We start from the raw sequence: 18,782 nt of genomic DNA, 5'->3' as shown, positions 1-18,782 counted from the left end.
TGCTAGTTTTCTTGCCACTGGCTTTTCCAACAACTTGTGTAGAAAACAGATAACCATGTGCTGGATGACCGAATGCCTCATCTACGGATTGCTTTAAGTGTAAATGAAAGGGTTTCTTTTAAACAGATAAATAAAAATGCTTACCTTATTCAAAGGAAATACCTACTGCAAAACCAGACTCAAAAGTCCCATCAAAAAAAGAGCCACAAGCTCAGTGCCACTGGATGAAAACAAAGACTTGATTTCAACACAATGTAACGGCAGTACTGACCTCTACTAAGATTTATTCAGTTACTCAAATACAGCCAAAAGGGTGCAGGGGGGCAGGGGAGGGGGGAACCAGAAGATTTACTCCGGGTTTTCTAACTTGTACTTGCTTTGCATAAGGAGCAACAAAGTCAGAAGCAGACAAATGCATACAGAATTCTTTTATTTAACTTAAATCATGTAGTACTGAAACTACTAGAAAAAAGCAGAGTAAGAGAAACTAAAGGAGCCTTAGCTTCAGCCATTCAAAATAGACAAAGTTTCTTTTTTTTCATAATGTAAAGAATCCCGAGTATATCGCAATAACAGGAATAAATTCTTACAACAGAATATACAAAAACATTTTGAAATTGTTTTTATCTACTGATTCATTTTAATATAAACACAGGAATTTCTTTAGGAATAATTTATACACAGCAAGTCTTTTTATGTAATAAATTGGCCATGTTATTGTTTAATTTTCTTTTAAAAAATTTAAACAAGAAAACTTGGAAAATGTTGTATTTGCAACTGCATCCATTCCTTAGCACTTTCTAGTTTTGTTTTTGTCCCAGAGGTAGACAAACTCTGGCCAGTCCTTTCATCTCAAACCTCACTGGTTTAGAAAACAGAAGAGCTGGTTTTCAAACAGCATCTAAACCCTCATAACCCTTCGAAATTGCCGTTAGTCAAATTTAGGGGGAAAAAAGGGATCTTCAGTATTCTTAAATAAAAATAAATAGGGATCCTACCTTGTTCATTTCAACAAAGCTTTAAATGGTGTTCGATATTGGTAGAGGCTGCATACAACCTTTTAAAGCAGTACAAAATCTGTAAAGAGTTCTTCAGCAGTAATTACGGAAACTGCCTTCCCTCTTTTTGTTACGCACTCGCATCCTTCAAACCGCCTGGCAACAATAAAACAGGTACTGAATAACACAAGTGACACTGCGTAGCAGCAAAGCCCAGTCCGTTTCCACAACCAGTGAGGTTCTTGTAATCCACTAAGTTACTGCACTACACAGTAAAGTGAAATGACCAGTTAAGATGATCCCACCCCAACCAGAGGGCTCTGGAAGACCAGGATACTGAAGATACAGAACATTTCCCCAACTTCTTTATTCTTTCGCTATATACTGGGACACAAAGCTTGGGCGGGTAGGGGGAGAGGGACGAGCCGTGAATTGGACAAGTTAGCGATCCTTTTTGGCATATTGTAAAGCTAGCTAGTAAACTGGTACCATCAAAAAAAACTGATCACATACAGACACACCCACACACAGACACAGAAAAGTGCCCTTAAATTATATTTTAGGCATTTATAAACTACAAACATTTTATAAAATTATTCTATGTACTTACAAAATGCAATGAAACATTTAATTAGTTCTTGTAAACCAGATCTTCGTCAACTGACTACCCGTAATCTACTGGACTTAAAGCCCTATTGAAAATGCTAATGGATTACTAATCAACAGAACGCATACAAAAAAGATGAACACACGCATATACACACACACAAACTAGTGATAGTCTTAAGGTACTTGCAAAACAGACCAACTGTAAGTTGAGACTCTGATTCATATAGACCGATGATAACAACCGTTAAACTCCTGGTAATGAATTTACCACTCCAGCTGGAAAGTCAAGAGGTTTATTTACAAGTACCAACGATCAGAATTGTGATACCTGAGCTCTGATGCTGTCCCATATACCAAGCTCAGGAAACTACCTCAAACTTCTGCCAAGCCCTGTGTCTTTGTAAATACCTATTTCCATATCCTTTGTTTTCACATATCTTCGCACAAACATTTCTCAATTCTGATTTACCTGGCTGTGCTTATAATTTCAGAGACTGTTTCTCGTCTCTAAACAACCAGTTTTCTGAAGTGAGGCATCCTTTGAAGCCCTCCTGCCTATTTACAGTTCTGTATCTTCAGCACCCCTGGCCACTAGTGTTTTTTCTACACGTCATTCTTTAATTCTTGTCCGCACAACTACGTATGGGTTAAGTTGCAATATCTGGCTTTTATCACTGGTTAGTAAGGAGTGGATCCCTTGCACCTTCCCCCACTGTCGTTTAGCCCAGTGATTAAATACACTGTTGACAAACAAAATAAGAATAACAGGAAACAAGTGTCACTTGTACGAATGGAATGAAAAGGTTTTTTTATACATATATATATATCTATATTTTATACATATATATATACACACATATATAAATATATATATGTATATATAGATATATATGTATGGAGTTATACCAACAATAGGAGTGTTGTTCATTTAGACTTGGATTGTACTAAACACCCCTCAGCAGTTCCCAGAGGACCTGACAGCAGTTCCATCTGGTGACCAGTCATCCTGGGCAAACTGGGCTTTCTGTTTGTTTGCTTTTAAAGACCAACAGGAGCATCAGTGCGAACACATCTAGAATCATACATCACTTAGAACCAGCTTTAGAGAGCAGAGGCATCACACTGAGAAAGACTTGGTGAACATAGGCTGGCCTCAGACTTTTCATCACGCCTGGCTTCTGTGTCTACTTCATCCCTGCCCCAAAAGAGTATGTTATTTAGTACCAAGCATCTGACACTTCTGTATTTACATAAGAGCCACCTCCCTTTGCAACCAAACCACCTTCTGTGCCACTGAAAAGCTTTAAAATGGGAGTCAGGTGAGAACAATGGCCCAAATATTAAAACCGAAGCTTCCTGCTCCCCTTAGTGATGCCAGTTTGTTATGCTATTGCATTAAAACATCTTGGTACCATTTGTCAAAATGCTGGTTTTCAAGGCTGGGTGGGCTTTTGTTTTCAATTTATAAAAAATTGGATTATTTTAACTTTATTCAAACATAGCTAAAGTTCTAAATAAATTTTCCATACCAGACAAGCCAGTGGCCTCAGGGAAGAACAACATTACAAACCATATTATGACCATATCAAGCCAACATCAGTTCTCAAGTTGTTCACATGCATAAACATCTTGATTTACTGTCAAAAGGAAGTCTGCATGAAAAACCCATGTGAATAAAGCTATTCAAAATGCACAAAAACACAACAACAACAAAAGCTATGGAAACAAACAGAACAAAAAGGAATTAAGCTTGAACTGCAAACACAGAATGCAATGGTATCATGAAGGTGGTTTGGTCCAGGAGAGCTGACTGTCATCGCACATGCATACTTTTAGTCACACAACTGCTCTTCCATTGAAGTGCTTTTTGAAATGCTTATCCCGATGGGTGCTACGTTGTTAGTGTTTCTTCCTAATGCATTTTTAAACCACCTACGTACAACTGTAAAAACCAATAACTTGGACAGTTTTAACAAAACCCTCCTAGCCAGCTGAAAGATCTGAGGATCTCCAGTTGTGGTAGTCAATATGTGCAAGAGAGGGGAATAGTCACTACACCAAAAGGTCACTGGAAGCTAATAAAAATGGAACAACAAAAATAACCTAGTAAAAACTTTAAATTTTGTTGATTTTCCAGGGTTAGAGAGAAATGCTCTCCCCAAAAACACTGCAGTACTTAACCACAGCACTGTATATTCAAGAGGCCACATACAACTCGAAGGAGCCAAGCACCACATTATTCAGATACCGCAACCAACACCTGCACGAACAGCTGCCAGAACTGGAAAAAGAGAAACATTATACATCATGTTGATGGCAAGCTCGTGTTAGTACCGTGTGCTTGTAAACCGGTTACACACTGTCAGAGGGCAGTTAAAATTTGATGGCTGGTCCATCAGAATCCACAGTTATGAAGCATATAAACAGGGTAAAAAAGGGAACTGCATTTTACTGGCACATCACAAAAAATCAATTCAATGTTAGTTTTGAAAAAAATCAGTGCTCTCATCAAACAGAAGCAGCAAGGATCTAAAATTGTAAACTCAGTGTAGTATTCTCATCAGGCAGCCTGTGACAGTTTTTTCACTGTTTGATTTGGTCAAGAAAGCAATACTATTGCTATATGATCCAATTTTTTTTTTTCCAGGTGTTGGTTCAGTCAAATGTCCTTTTGGTGCTTGTGGCATGAGAAAAACTGGCAGGAATGACTTAGCCCACTCTACTCGATAAATAGAAAGATCATTCAACTTCATTCTAACACTTCTTCTGGACCTTCAAATATTGTAAACAACTGATTTCTGTAACAAATTTGATCAAATACTCATAGTTCAAAGTTCTTGTATCAGGTCAGCTATGTCTCCGCTCAGCTAGACATGCGGCATTTTACTGCCGAACTGAGGACTGCTATGACAGCACACTAAAAAGCCTTTGTGATTCCTTAAGGGATGGTCACCTTAAGCCAAACAACTCTCAGATGTCTTCCCACAATAAAGACAGAAAAACTGCAACCAAAAAATTGGGCAAACCCTTGGATTTGAGGCAAATATTCTGAAGTGACCCTTTGTGATAAGCAGTGACTGTTCCCCTCCAGAACCTAGAGCATGTGGTTTATGGAGTGAGAGGTTACCAGTATCAACGGCATTTATTGGCTGCTGAGAAATGTGAGATGTATTTTTTTTTTTTATATACACACATATAAAAAAATAAGAGTGAGGTAGATAAATGTTTGAAAAAAATCAAAAACTGTCCCCCTGTCATACTCAAAAACCCTTATCTCAGTATTTAAATTTATTATGGGGCATCTCTACAGTGATTTAAACTGATATCACAAAAATAAATAAAAAATCCTACATAGAATACCTTCTTAATTAACTTTTTTGTCTTTTTCATTTTTAAAAGGGAAAAATAACTATGGGACAGAGGCAAGAGAAGATAATGGGACCTAAACTACACAAGCAAAAAGCACTACAAACTTCTTTAATCTCCAGTCAAAACTAGCAATCAGTATATTGTAATTCTTTGTTCTTACTCGAAAGACTTAAACATTTCCATCCCAGAACCACCTCTTCACTGCCATCATTTGGTTGGATCAGTGCTAAACAAAGGCTTAGATGCTGTAACTAACTTAAGATGAGCAACTGGTATGACTCCTTGGTTGTAGATTGTATGACGGCCCCCTCCTTCCCCTTTCACCAAGGCTTCTGCAACCGAGCAAACAAGCTTACTCATTTTCTTTTGTTCTCAGGTTTGGTCTATGATTTAAGCAACAAGCTTGTACTTGTACAGGTTTCCATAGCTGCCAACGCTTAACTGTTTGCTAGCCAAGCCGGTGGCCCCAGCTACGCGCTTCCCACCCAGCCCCCTGGAAACGGCACGGCCTTTTCTGCACGGGGGGCAGAGGGGGCAGCCCGGGCTGCCCCCCCCCGGGAGGGCTCCTCGGAGGGAGGCTGGCGCGGGGCTCTGCGGGAGCCACCCCGGGAACGTCCGCCACCGCCAGCTGCACTCGGGACAGCTCTTGTTCACAGCGTGGAAGGGTTAAAAGAGGCATTTTAAAAATTAGTGACCCAAAAGCCTGGTGTCTGCTATTGTACCCAACAAGTCAAAAAAAACGTGTGTGTGTGCGTGTGTGTGTGGTGTGTGTTGGCGTGGGTGGGCAGGGGCGGGTGGAGGTGCGCCACAACCAAAACAAGCGGGGAGGGAAGGAGGGGTAGGACCCTGGTACGACAATGAATATAAACACTGAACAAGAATGTACTAAATATTTAACCTTTTTTTTCTGACCTGAGTTTGTATCATGCCTTGCACTGTAACAGACTCGCGTGCTGTCTGGGCAGGGGGGAGCGGGAAGGAAGGAAGGAAAACTGGGGTCTCAAAGCGCCACGCCACGGCCCTGCTCCAGCGCTGCTGTGCAGGGTCTCCCTTCTTTCTCCACGTCCCCCTCAAAAGCCCTGTAACCCACACAGCCAAGATGGTGTAAAACAACTAATGGGGAAAAAAAAAAAAAGGAGGAAATGTATTTATAAAAAGGCATTAAACAGTTCATGGCAAATCATATGAAAGGTATCAGTTACTGGGAAGGAGGAAGTAAAAGTTACACACTATAGTACAAAGCATAAGAAAATCTGTTGAAGTGGGAGGGAAGGGAAGGGAAGGAGGGCAGACCTGAAGGTTTTCATAGATTAAATCCACAAAGATAAAGAACAAAAAAAATAGCAGCTTTTTTCTGTACAGACATATAGATGAGTATCTGAACCGTAAAAAAGTTATAAAAGTGACACAAAAGACAATGTGTATGCAAATGATCCATGGTCTAACATAGAACTGCAAGACCCTTCGAGAAGTCTTAATAATAAAGAGAAAAGGTCAACAAAGCATCATATACTTGAATCCGGTTACTGCTTTTTTAAATATTTTTCTAATCTTCTCCAATTTTTTTTTCTAGGTGTTTTTTCCTTGCAAGCCTGTGAAGGAAGGCAGGCTGCAACGATGGAGATCTCTGCCGGTTATTTTCATGTTTTTCGTGTTTCATTTTTGGCGTGCGGTTGACTTTTTTTGTACAAAACGCATGTGTTTGTTTAGCTCACCACTGCCAGTTTTGTCCAGAATTCAAAGGGACGGGGCAGGGGTGGAGGGAGGGCTGTTTCTTTACCCCATCCCCTTTCTCTTCTCCATCACGAGAAAAAAAAAATCACATTTTGTCCAGTTTTGAAAAAAGATCTAGACAATTTGATTTTTTTTTTTAATACCAGTGTATGATTGAATAGAACGTATTGGTCAGGATCTCTTTTAAACAGAGCAGTTGATTACTGTGCTCCTTCCATGCCTACAAAAAAAACAAAAACAAAAAACAAATAGTTCAGGTTTTTTTGGCAAAATTTGGCAGCGTTGAAAATGGTAACAACCTTGGACGAATGATGGCCCTTTTTTATTCTTTTACGTGTTCCTAAAAAGATTAAAGAGCAACATTAAAAATCCAGTCTTTTTTAATTTTTTTTTTTCTGTTTGTTTTTTTTTGTGTTTTTTTTTTTATAAAGACCTACAGTGTTAGGCAGGTGCCTGCAAGGGTACCGGGGAGCCACCTGGCCTGCGATATCTTTGATCTGATAAAAGTGCTGTACGGTTGAACTTGCACGCAGATATGTTTCCCATTATGAAGCAAAGAGAGAGACAGGAGAGAGAGAGGAGAAAGAGGAGAGAGAAAGAGAGAGAGAGAGAAAGACATCAGATCTCAAGTTTTCTGTTGCTATTAAGTGTTAACATTAGAGTTTTAAAAGGCCAACTGTGCGCCCCATGAACGGAGTCCTTTGCCGAAACAAACATCTGCTTGCATATTGAAAAAAGAAAAAAACGATAACTTGTTTACTGAAAAAAGGGTTCTCCCAAGTGCAGCTATGGCAGTTCTGAAGATCCACTGAGGTACAGTAGGCTTGTGAATATATTGTAATTTCCTTTCTTTCCTCCCCCAATGCGCGCGTTTGTCTGGGTGTCGCGTCTGTGAGATTCGGGTTCTACGGATCAGCAGGCCGAAGACTGGGGCAAAGGTAAGGCCCTCTCGTTCTTGCGTCCCCCGTTCATGTGTGCGTACGGCTGTCTCTCCTCGAAGCTGGCCCGAAGGACCACCACGCCGGGGCCGTTCTCGGCTTTGTGTCCTGAGTGCTTGTCAGTGGGTTGGAGGGTAGAGGAGGGATCTAAAGGAATGCTCTCCATGTTCTCAGTCTCCAGGTCAAGCTCCTCCGTGTCGGGAGGCTTGTTCTCCTCGCTGTAGAAGAAGGAGACCTCCTTGAACGCTGGGTCCAGCTCATCTTTAATGCTACCGATTATTTCCAGGAAGGAGGGCCTCATTTTCGGATTGTACTGCCAGCACATGCGCATCAGCTCAAACCTGGACAGGGAACACAGCAAAACCAGTTACTGAGGTGCTTTATGAGCCCCGAGAAACAGGGCCGGAGCCCAACCAGCCGTGACCCCATCAGCCCCTGCGTTTTAGAAGATCACTCGCTTCTGACGAAGATGAAGTGACAGGATTTTTACAGGCCGAGATGTCACATTTCAACCTTCTTTCCAACCACAGAACTGCTCCTACAGCTCCTGCCTAGGCCTTCTCCGTTCCTCTCCACACACACTTGCTCATGAAACAGTCTCGTGGATACTTCACATCAGGGAACACTTAATGTTTTACTCTGACTTGGTATTTCCCTCTTTTTTTCCCCCAAAATACCCTATATTTACTCAGTTGTACAGTGACTCTATGGTACTTCTCAGAGTATCTTCTTCAAACAGCTTGTCCCTACCCTATCAATACTGTCTTGAAAAAAATGTAAATAGAAAATACATATTAGATAAAACACTGCTGTTTTTCCGAAAAGGAGAAGTTTCCATTAAAATTAACTGCAATCCCTGAAAAATGCTTGCAAATCTCAAAGACATTCTCTAATTTTTTACTTTAAAATTATTTGCCTTTATGGCCAGGGATGCATTAATATTTTGGAGTGTGAAATCCTCTGTTTACACACATCCACGATTCTATCTGCACAATGCCCCGTGCTGGCAAAACAAAACCACAAAATGAGAGAGTAACGCATACAGAATGAAAACTGCATTCTCATGACGCAGCAAAATTGGATATTCCTGAGAGATCACCTTGACCTTTAAGCACAACATAATAAAGGACTTTGCTTTGCGAAGGTGGGATGGGGATGTCTTCTGTTAGCACAGCACAAGTCACCGAACAAATTTAAACAAGGGAGATTCACGTGAACTCTTCAAGCCGACGCTCGGTGCGCACCGCACTCGGAGAGGAGCACGCTGCTTGCAGGGAAGTCGGCGCTGCCCCAACTCCTACAAGCAACCTTCAAACCCAAAAATTTTTCAGTGCAGATAACGTACTGGAAAATATTTCAAATTTCTAGCTCAACTTCCAGCCATGTGATCTGTAGCCCCAATAAGACCCTCCTTCCTTCGCCTGGCCAGGCCCTGCTTTAAGGCCTTGGCTGAAGACCCAGTGGCCAGTCTGGGTTCGTTTCCCCACTGCTGCACGGGACCTCTGCAATGATCAAGCTTTGAAAAAAGAAAGTAGAACAACCCCCCCCCCCCCCCAAAACACATCTCCTTTTTTGGGCAGCACCTCAGTCCATCACAGACTGAGGTCTTGATGCTTCTGGAGCCTCCGCTCTAGGGCAAAGCTGTCAGAAACCCATCCCTGAGCTAGGACACCTTGGGCTGGGAAGTTGGCCGCTGCTCTTCAGCGCCCGCGGCAGGGCTGGGACCGCCGGCGCTCCCGGCTGCACGGCTGGAAATCACGCCAAAGCCACAGCAACCCCCTCCCCAGAAACCGGCTTCCTGGGAAGAAGAAACCCCGCTGCGCCTCCTCCAAGGGCGCGCTACGGCTCCCGCCGGCGCGAACCAGCGAGGAGGTGGAAAGCTGCGGCGTTTGGGCTGCAGACGTCAGTGGGAGCGCAGTGCCACCAAGCAAAACAAACGCAGCCTTAACCGAAACGCAGCTGGAGTCACAGCTATTCCCATCCGAGCTCGGCGGGCACAACCGCACGCGAACGCGTCGGCCACCTGCGTGCGGCCCTGCGACACCCAAAACGAAGCTGGCCAAACCAGTTTGTGCCGCGAGAAGTCCCCCGTGGCAGTAGGTGCTGTGCCGTAACAGGCACGTAGGCACGTCAACGCCGTTCAGCTACTGCTTGTTTTCGAGTCTTCAGAAGTCTTCCATACCGAAAGTGAAGCCAAACTATAAAACCGTGTTATACCCTCACCCACAAGCGAGGAGGAAAGCTTGAGACATAAATATATAAAATCCATTTCTGTTACTTCATCGCTGTCTCCTCTCCAGCTGACTGCTGCGGCCCTGAATAGAAGCGGCAGCGGGAGCCAAGAACACTGGATATTCGCTGGCGCTTTGCCCCGAGGCCTAAGGGCAACGCTAAGGAGATACCACAAGCAGTGGAGTAATGCATGTGACATCAGCACAAACAAGGACATGTGATGTTTCTTTTAAGCCGTTCCAGATTTAAAAACCCTACAGAGTTCCCATAAAAGGATTTTTTTTTTCTTTTCAACTCTGTGGGCTCAAAGACCTTGTTTACATTATCTTAAACAAAAAAAAAATTTCCAGTAGACAATGGAAGAATTTACAAGCTGTTAATACGATCTGAGCAGTTTTATTAAGTATATGTCTGACTGGTGGCAAGTCAGCACAAGGAAGTTAGAGGCATCATCAGATCGGGGAGCCACCAGTGCCTTTCTAATGCGTCTTCTGCTCAGAGAACACAGCAAGAATCAAGTTACTTCCTGCGCTGAAGCATTAAAAAGAAAATGGAAAATTCCTATGGAATTTGCATTCCATTTTGGTGTGCATTTGTGCTTTTCATCAGGCTTGATTGGTAGAGGAGAGAAAGATGACCTCTCCTACTCTGCCACTACCTGCTGCTATGACCCTGGTTTCAAAAGCAGTGAGAGCCAGGGACAAAGGAAAAAAAACAGCAATACGTAAATAGTCTAGTCATCTACAGTGCACCCAGGGGAAGCAATTTTGCTTCAAAAACACAGAGGAATTCCAGCCTCCACAACTTTTAAGGGCCCCACGGGAGCACAGTGTCTGCAGCAAACCTCGCCGCCCAGCCGTCACCTGATGGACGCTGCCGGAACAATGCAAGTCCCTAAAACCATGACACGGGGAGCGGGGAGAAACAGCACAGCTTCTCCTGGCACTGTCTTACTGAACCATCTGTCTTCTTGCATGGCTCAGTCTGTAAAATCATGCAAACTATGCCAAGAGGGTGTAGCATAAACAGAACTGAGTCTCGTTTCACCCCATGTAAGAGTAAAACGTCTCTAGAAATACCGTCCCCTTTGTGCTTAGTCCCGTCACAAGTATTTACCACTTCTCTGAACCGCAAGACAACTGCGCAGTGAAATCCACCGTCGCACAAGCCTGATACAACCAATCCGCAGAACCACCTCTCCGGTTCTCCAAGTGTCCTTGGCGTCTGATCCATCTCAAAGCTATGGATTCTGCTACCAGGGCTTAGCAAAGCACAGCTCCTAAGGAGCGTTACTAGCGAAACGGTCGCGGGAGAGATGGAACGTCCCAGGCCGCTCGCACCACGTAGCACGCGTGCGGCGGCGGCAGCAAGAGGCCCTGACGGCAACTACCGCAGCGTGGCTGGAGTGTGTACGGCTGTGTCAACACTCACATAATCTGCAAGGTTAAAAATAGGAGATTCAGTGACAGTTGCAGCAAGATTGTTCTACTCGCATCCACGCTTCCCCACAGCTTCTACCTCCTCCACCTGTTCGAGAGATTTTTGTATGTCAGTGTATTCCCTGCTCTCCTCCAAAAGGTATATTCGCACGATGCCTTAGATACCACCAGCCCACCATTAAGTTTTAGTATTTTCCAAGTCACGCTTTTTAAAGAAGAAAGTATTTCAACATGTCTCCAGCCTATCACATGAGATTTACACAAGCGCAGTCCCTAGCTCCCCTTCGGGCTTGCCATTTATGCTACAACGAACGCAAGAAGTGTCCTGCAGCAGGTGGACTTGGCTTTCGGGACACCTTGAGTCAACATTACAATATTGCAGACCAAACAGCAGTTTCCGCCAGTGAGAACTCGTGCTGTCTAAAAAAACCCACCTTCCACTGGCACTGACAGGGCAAGGAACGGGACCTTAAACAGAATCTTTTAGCAACCTCAATAGAAAAAGACCCCTCATTTTATGAAGAGTTTCATAAAACACTTGCAAAAGCAATTGCCTGGGACAAGCTGGGGACATAGAGTGGGATCCATGTGCAACTCCAGGGCTGTTTGCAACTCTATTACAATACCCTCCTGTACATTCAGTTATCTTCTTCTGTTACGTCCTTCCAACCTCGCTGACCAGCAGGTTGTCAGACAGCCGGAGGTGGGGGAGAAGGAAGTCTGCCGACAGCCCGGGTCTCTGTGCCTGCTCGTGGCAACGCAAAGGAGGTCCAAGACTGGCGGCAGTTGCCAGGCTACTGACAGCTCTACAGCATCTTGGGCCAACGGGACGCATCATGGGGAAAGAAGCGGAAACGTGCAAAAACCCAAGCACTACAGCAACTCCAAACAGGTTCTCTGGAAGCCAAACATGCCTGTGCGTGGAGCAAAGCTAGGGATTATTCCTGGAGCTTCCCACTGCCATTCCTACAAGCTGGTTGGGTTTCAGTAGACGTGGGTGTCTGCTTGTCCTAAGACGACAAAACAAGCTGAAAGTGAGTTAAAGCACATCACAATAAGCTTCTAAGGTCAATACAGTCTTTTTTGTGTGTGTTTAGACAAAGCCAAGCTGTTTTAAACAAAATTCTGTCTACAAAAACGAGATTCAAACAGAGGCCACTATATTGAACGAAATTCTGAGTTCAGGCCAGCTTCTTCTTATTCGAATGATCAGAAGCAGCTAAATTCAAAACCAGATTTTAGTTCTGCCCCGTGGCGATGTCAGACTCCATCTTGGTGGCCATAACTAATGTGTAAACAGCTTGTTCTTTCCAAAGCAACACAAAGTCGGTCCTCCTCATACGTGGGCTCAGGGGCTTGCTTTGCCAGACATTAACCAAATTCTGCCAGCGTGCGAGCCGGTTATGCTGAAAGTGGATTCACATGGCGCTAACACCAAGCAAGCAAACGATGATCGCGGAGGACGAGGAACGCGAACAAGCCGGGCTGGCTGCAGCAAGGGAGCTTCTCGCTGAGAGCTAACTGCGACTCCCCTCCCTGCTCCCTGCTCATACCATACATACTCCAGGTTAATGGGGAATTTCTAACGCTGAATCTCTTGCCAAGTTCGCTCTCACTGTATAGCTCGTTTTTTCCTATTGACTTGGGGTGCAGACCAGCTTCACGCGCCTGCTCTCTCCCCGTCTCTGCCTCCTCTTCCCCCTCCTCCATTACACAGCTCTCACCCTGTTAAACAACCTCCAATCAATCCGACTGCCAGAAATTCTCCCCAGCATCAGGGAAGGGAAAGAATGCGAAACGGAGGACTCGCATGGCAGCTACACCTCCCCCTGCACACACCACCCACCCCCCTCCAACAACAAAACAACAGCCTGTCACCCGAAACCAAAGCCAGCGCTCCAGCCAAAAAAGCTCTTTTCCTAAGAATCCCAAGCAGCTGAAGCCCTTAAGTGATTGTATCCCTTCTGTGGGCCTCCAACAAATTTCAATAACTGCAAGACACAGTATTTCCTTCCCAAAAGCCAGTTTGGGAAGTATATCAAAGTACTGAAGTCTGAACAACTGAAACTGCTGTACACAAAAGCCAGCAGAAGTATTTCAACAATGTAAAGCTAAAAACTGACGCCTGCTGCACTGCATACTCCCCACTACCGTAAGGCTTTGCTGAATACTGATACTAGGCGTAGACAAAGGTTTTTCTGCATGCTTCTTTCTTTGCTTACAGGAGAGAAAACTGTAGGCAGGGGAGATCTATTTATCTCAACGCAGCGAGCTCTGTAACTGAAAGAGCAGATCCAAAGCTGCTCCTGACAGAAGAAAGATACGTTCATTTAGCCGTACGCACCACTAAAAAGTTGAATTCCAGGGAGTTTACGCACAGCATATTTCATGCTCATCCTAAGCTCTTTTTTCTCAACAGAAATTATTTTAAGCAGAAGAGACAAGATTTAGGCACAAAGTCAAAATAAGCGTCACTTCTGAGGTTTTATTAAACCTAAATTCATTCAGGAACACAAAGATTGTTTTTTGCGTTCCTATTAGAGAGCTAGCCCAGAGCGAGACGCTGGCCACAGGCAAAGCTGTTTTATGGCATGTCTAACTACCACAAAACATTAAGAGTGACAGAGACAGTTCAAACAGCATCTCACAGTGCTATCACATTTTAAGAACCATTCCTGTTGCAGATAAGGCAGAAGTGGACATCGAAAGCATCAGAAAGAAGAATACGCTGCGCACTGAGATCAGAGATAACTTCTGACACTTACAGCATATCAGGACAATTGTCTGGCTTTTCCAGCAGGCCTCCTTCCATCACAAAGCGGAGCACTTGTTCATTGGTCATGCCTTGGTACGGCTGCTCTGCTAACGTTGCAATCTCCCAAAGTACAACCCCGAAGGACCTGGAAAACAAATCGCAACTTTAGAAAGCCACGCAACCTGAACAAAGATCATTTTCTTAGATGATGCTGAGAAGGTAGGTGTCTATAAGTGATCTCTTTTAAAAAGAAAATCCAATTGGTCAAAGGCTATGCACCTATGGTGGTATCCACATCATCTAGCATAGGCAACCGCGCATGCCCAACACGAGTCAATGGCCAGAAACAGGCTCCCCAGTCTGAACCACCCTTCTGTGAACGGCCTCTCTCTACTGACTCCATAAGCAAGACTAGGAGTATTACATCTCTATTTTTCACACCAAAATTTACAGCTCAGAGCCGGCCATGATCATGACCACTCAAAGGTCTAGCGTTGCTTGCTTACACAGGGTCTGTATAGGTCAAGCAGTAAAAACGCCACCACAAGCTCCTTGTTCTGACCAGAAGCCTCCCAACCCAGAGGAGAGTTAAACTGGGAGCTTGTCTGGAAAAATCAGCTCCAACCTCATTTCCCTTTCCCATTGCTTTGGGTTCAGACTCTAGGTGTGCTGGAAAGTGGAAACACCAGTGAAGAAGGGAAAGGGAAAAAAGCAGGGAAGAAAAAAATGCACTGTTCCTGTCCCTGCACTCCCCGTATAGAGAACCTCAGGGCTTCAGACCGGAGAGACACCTGATCGCTAAAGTCTACGAAAAGATCAGGGTGTGGGTGGGCATGGGCAATCAAACCCTCTAAGCAGAGGGCAATATTCATGCAGTGCGTCTCAGGTACTCCTGACAGCAGCTGAGAGGGCAGTAATGCAGAACCATAAGCTCTCACTCCAGTGCAAGCTGCTTTTCATCAGAAATACTGGAGTCACACAAATCCAACTTAAAACTTGTGCTTTTTCCCTCACCACTTCTGCTACCTGAGAGCTAGGCAGTAAACACACACCACACACCTGTGCATCTTGGCTACCTTACCATTCAAAACGAGCAAACAAACCTCCGTTCCCCAGGCACAAGCACTTCTCAGGTAATACTTTCCATCTATCACTCTGCCTTCATTTCTTCCACAGTCTAAGTCAAAGGTGCAAAGTAACTCTCAAGGCACCTAACACGCAACAGCAAGCACTGAAACCAACTTCTGAAGAGAACAGAAGAAATGCAAATGTTCCCCAGCTTCTCACACCAAGAGTCTACTTTGCTGTATCAGCAGCAAAATATTTAAGCCTCCAGGAGAAAGCCAGTTATTCCTTCTGCAATATGTATGTATCCAGGTTCTTGAGACAGAGCTGCGAGCTCCTTCCTACCAACTATAAAGATCAGACTTTCTTTGATCTGTATCAATAAAAAAAAAGTTAGTCTAACAATATGAATTGATTACTGGTGAAGAAAGATAAGCATATTTACATAATTGGGTAGTTTGGATATAATTTTTGACACTTTCTAAACATATCAATCCCAATTTAAAATTAGTTTATTGAGCAGACAAGGCTGATATTGTCCTCCCGACACTGAAGAACCATCTACTTCTAAGCTGCTGTGCAGTGAAAGAAAATCTAGATGCTGTCTTGTTTTCTGCGGCTAAAATGCTGAGTCGAGCTGCGAGAAAGAACTGTAGTATCAATAGGGTATTGTTGTGGAAACAGGAGTCCAGTATTATTAGGTGGTTATGGTAGAGTGGTTTTATCTTTCAGTTATCCACTATATCTAAAACGGTTTGCAGCTGAAGCCAGAAGCCACAAACAGACTCGCAATTGTTTGCCTTTCAGGGGAGGGAGGCAGGGAGGGTCAGCTCAACATTTGGGTGCCTTTGAAGCTGCTTTGATCACTGCAGGAATAACGAGAGCAAGTCCTGTGCACCTCCTAGTTATGTCATCATAACAAATAAACTTACGTGGCTCCTTCAAGGCAACTACCAGCTCTAAGAAAAAAAACGTGCAAGATGATGCCGACTTACTTATAGAAATAAACCCTCACCCTGAACAGTATTACATTCATTTTAAAATGTTCTCCTTCCCTAACTACAACAAAAACAGTCTTGTCTAATTACCTCATTCTTCAGTCTGCAGAGCAATAAAAGAATGAATTACCAAAATAAAGCTCCACCCTTCAAAAGCTCCAGACGCTCTTTTGCAGTTTGCCATTTCACCTTACAGTTTATAAATCTTGGACTCTGACCACTTGCACAGTTTTGTCTTTTTGACATTTTGGCTTCTAAAAACGTTGTCTAAGAACACGGAACCAGATGTCACAATATCCTACCAAAGAGGCAGGAAAAACAAACTCAACATTTTTTACTGTTTGAAGAAAATAAATTGTTCCAAAACTGCAGACAACATGGTTTTAATGAAGCAACTTCAAAATCTGAACCAATGTAAGGACTCAGGTGATTTTTCCTAGCATGAGGTCTTTAACATATAGCATATGGTTGGTCTACGGGTTATTGAAAAGTAGACTGGAATGACCACTTCAGCCCTAAGCAGATCAAGTGACTAGACAGTATTACATGGCAGTGAGAAGTTAAGGTCCAATACACTCAGAATTCAGATTGAAATCTCTGAATCTATGGCTGGGAAGCATGTGGCAAGCATAAAGGTACATGTTGTACACAAACAGTATATTCACCATGTTGAAGCAGCTTTTGTACCTCAGATAGTATATCTACGTGAACAAAGTTTCAGAAAACAAAGGTGCGTCTTACAGTTAGATGACAGACCATCCCAAACAGACACCGGCTGAAGTACTGATGAGAGCTGTGGACCCGCTTTCCAGAAGGCAACTTCTTTCTCTCTCTAGTCTTGCAACTAAGAATGTGTCAAATCTTTGTCCTCTCCCTCTCCTGCCTAAGTTTTCCAACCTTATTAATGACAAGTTACTTTCCTTTTCTTGACTTCTGCAGCCTTGCTAGGATCTTTTGCTCAGGGACTCATTCCTAAGCCGTGCCGCTGTTAAACGGTAATACTGTGTGATGAGCCCTACTTTGGGCTGAATGGCTGATGAATGCAAAACCTCGTTAAATTTGAAGGGAGAACTCGCGTACTTCCTGCAACAGTCAAAGCCCTGATTTAGTTCCAACACCTGATTTCATGTCACATGGATAGTTCTTTTGCTTGGCATCTGAGTTTTGTTTAAACAATAACATCACTTAACAGTTACAGGTTAAAAGGAAAACGTGCATGGAAAAACAGCAATACTTCAACTTCTCTGCAATAACAACTTATCTGTAGTTCATCTGTATCTGACAAATCTGTTTTTGATACAATTGCTGGAGGTGATGGCTAGACTTCAAAGTCGCTGTTTGGGGAGAATGGGCAGGTCTGCCTGTTCGCCATTCTAGAGTCATTCGGTTCTAAATCTGGGAATTCTTCTAGGGATTTACTTCAAATTTTTGTCCACTTTGTGCAGCCATCACAAATTCCAGCTACATATTTATGGGTACATAAATAAGTTACAAGCCATGAATAAAATTTGGTAAGTAATATTCTAACGCTTTGTTTTTTCATTTGTTATGTAATTTCTATTATGAACCTTTCACTCAAAGCCGGTGCTACAGAATACAGTCCACTGTCTCCAAAATCCTCAAACTGTTTAGAGAAAATGCAGTTTACTACTAAAATACAACTCCTACTGACTTCTAGACATTTGGAGGCAATCAGCTGCCAATTCTGTAACATATCAGCAGTAAAAACATCTTGTTAGGAAGGCAGAGAAACCATAAAAGACAGAGTAGAGGTTTTGTCAGTACATATTCTTCTCCTGCCAAGCCCTCCCTACCTATCTGCAAAAGCTGCGCGGGGAGAGGGGGAAAAGAAATGTTCCAGAGTATTACTTCTTTTAAGAGGTATATTTTGAAATTTCCTGAATACCTCTATTAATAACTGCACAGATACAGCAACTATGCAATATGCTTTTAAAGAAAAACCTATTCCTGCATCTTGCGGTATTATAAAGCAAGCAAACAAAGCCCCAGATGGAGAGGGATACACACAAGGGAGAACTCTAAAGAAAAAAGCTCGCTAGTGTACACAAACTCTGTGCAGAAAAGCAGAATTATTTTCACAGAAGGTTTTGATAGAAAAACAGGTCAGCACTATGAACGTTTCCATATTCTTGGCAACTTTTAATACTTTTCTTGAAGGAGGGCAATTGGAAAAATGACCACTTGCTCTTCCAGGTGAAGGTGATGTTTTTCACTGCACAACTGATTTTACAACCCGCAGCAGGAAACATGCCTCTACCTCCAATTTTGGAAATCCATTTAAGACTAAAGTGTCTGAGAACAGAATTTAACCTCATGAGTTCTTGACTTTGCAATAGGAGCATGATATAAAGGAGAGTGACTCACAGTGGATAGAGCGCGCTACCTTTGAAGAGGCAGAAGAAGCTGTATATTAAGTATATTAAAATGAAAAAAGAGGCTAGAAAGAAAAGGGGCTAAAACAGGTTTTCACAGCCCCTTTTTGTTACCAGACATCGGAGTGCGTTGTGAAGACTCCATCTTTCAGTGATTCTGGGGACATCCAGCGGACTGGTAGCAAACCTTTCCCTCCTTTACGATAATAATCCGTCTCGTAGATATCTCTCGTCATGCCAAAATCTAGAAGG

At 43.2% G+C, this 18,782-nt stretch overlaps 1 protein-coding gene across 3 annotated transcripts in view; it reads right to left on the bottom strand.

The window, feature by feature from the left end:
* Nucleotides 1-413: 413 nt before the first annotated feature.
* IGF1R (insulin like growth factor 1 receptor) overlaps nucleotides 414-18,782 on the bottom strand; it is a 181,934-nt gene continuing 163,565 nt past the window's right edge. For all 3 annotated transcript variants that reach the window (XM_064517916.1, XM_064517915.1, XM_064517917.1), the window contains 3 exons: nucleotides 18,645-18,774; nucleotides 14,085-14,219; nucleotides 414-7,989 (listed from right to left, as the gene is read on the bottom strand). In XM_064517916.1, the coding sequence (XP_064373986.1) occupies nucleotides 7,623-7,989; nucleotides 14,085-14,219; nucleotides 18,645-18,774 (632 nt within the window). In that variant the 3' untranslated portion in view covers nucleotides 414-7,622. The remainder of the gene's footprint in view (nucleotides 7,990-14,084; nucleotides 14,220-18,644; nucleotides 18,775-18,782) is intronic.

This window comes from Dromaius novaehollandiae, chromosome 10 (genome assembly GCF_036370855.1).
Source record: "Dromaius novaehollandiae isolate bDroNov1 chromosome 10, bDroNov1.hap1, whole genome shotgun sequence".
NCBI lineage: Eukaryota > Metazoa > Chordata > Aves > Casuariiformes > Dromaiidae > Dromaius > Dromaius novaehollandiae.
Note: the sequence above shows the minus strand (reverse complement) of the source record. Positions and strands in the feature narration are given on the sequence as shown.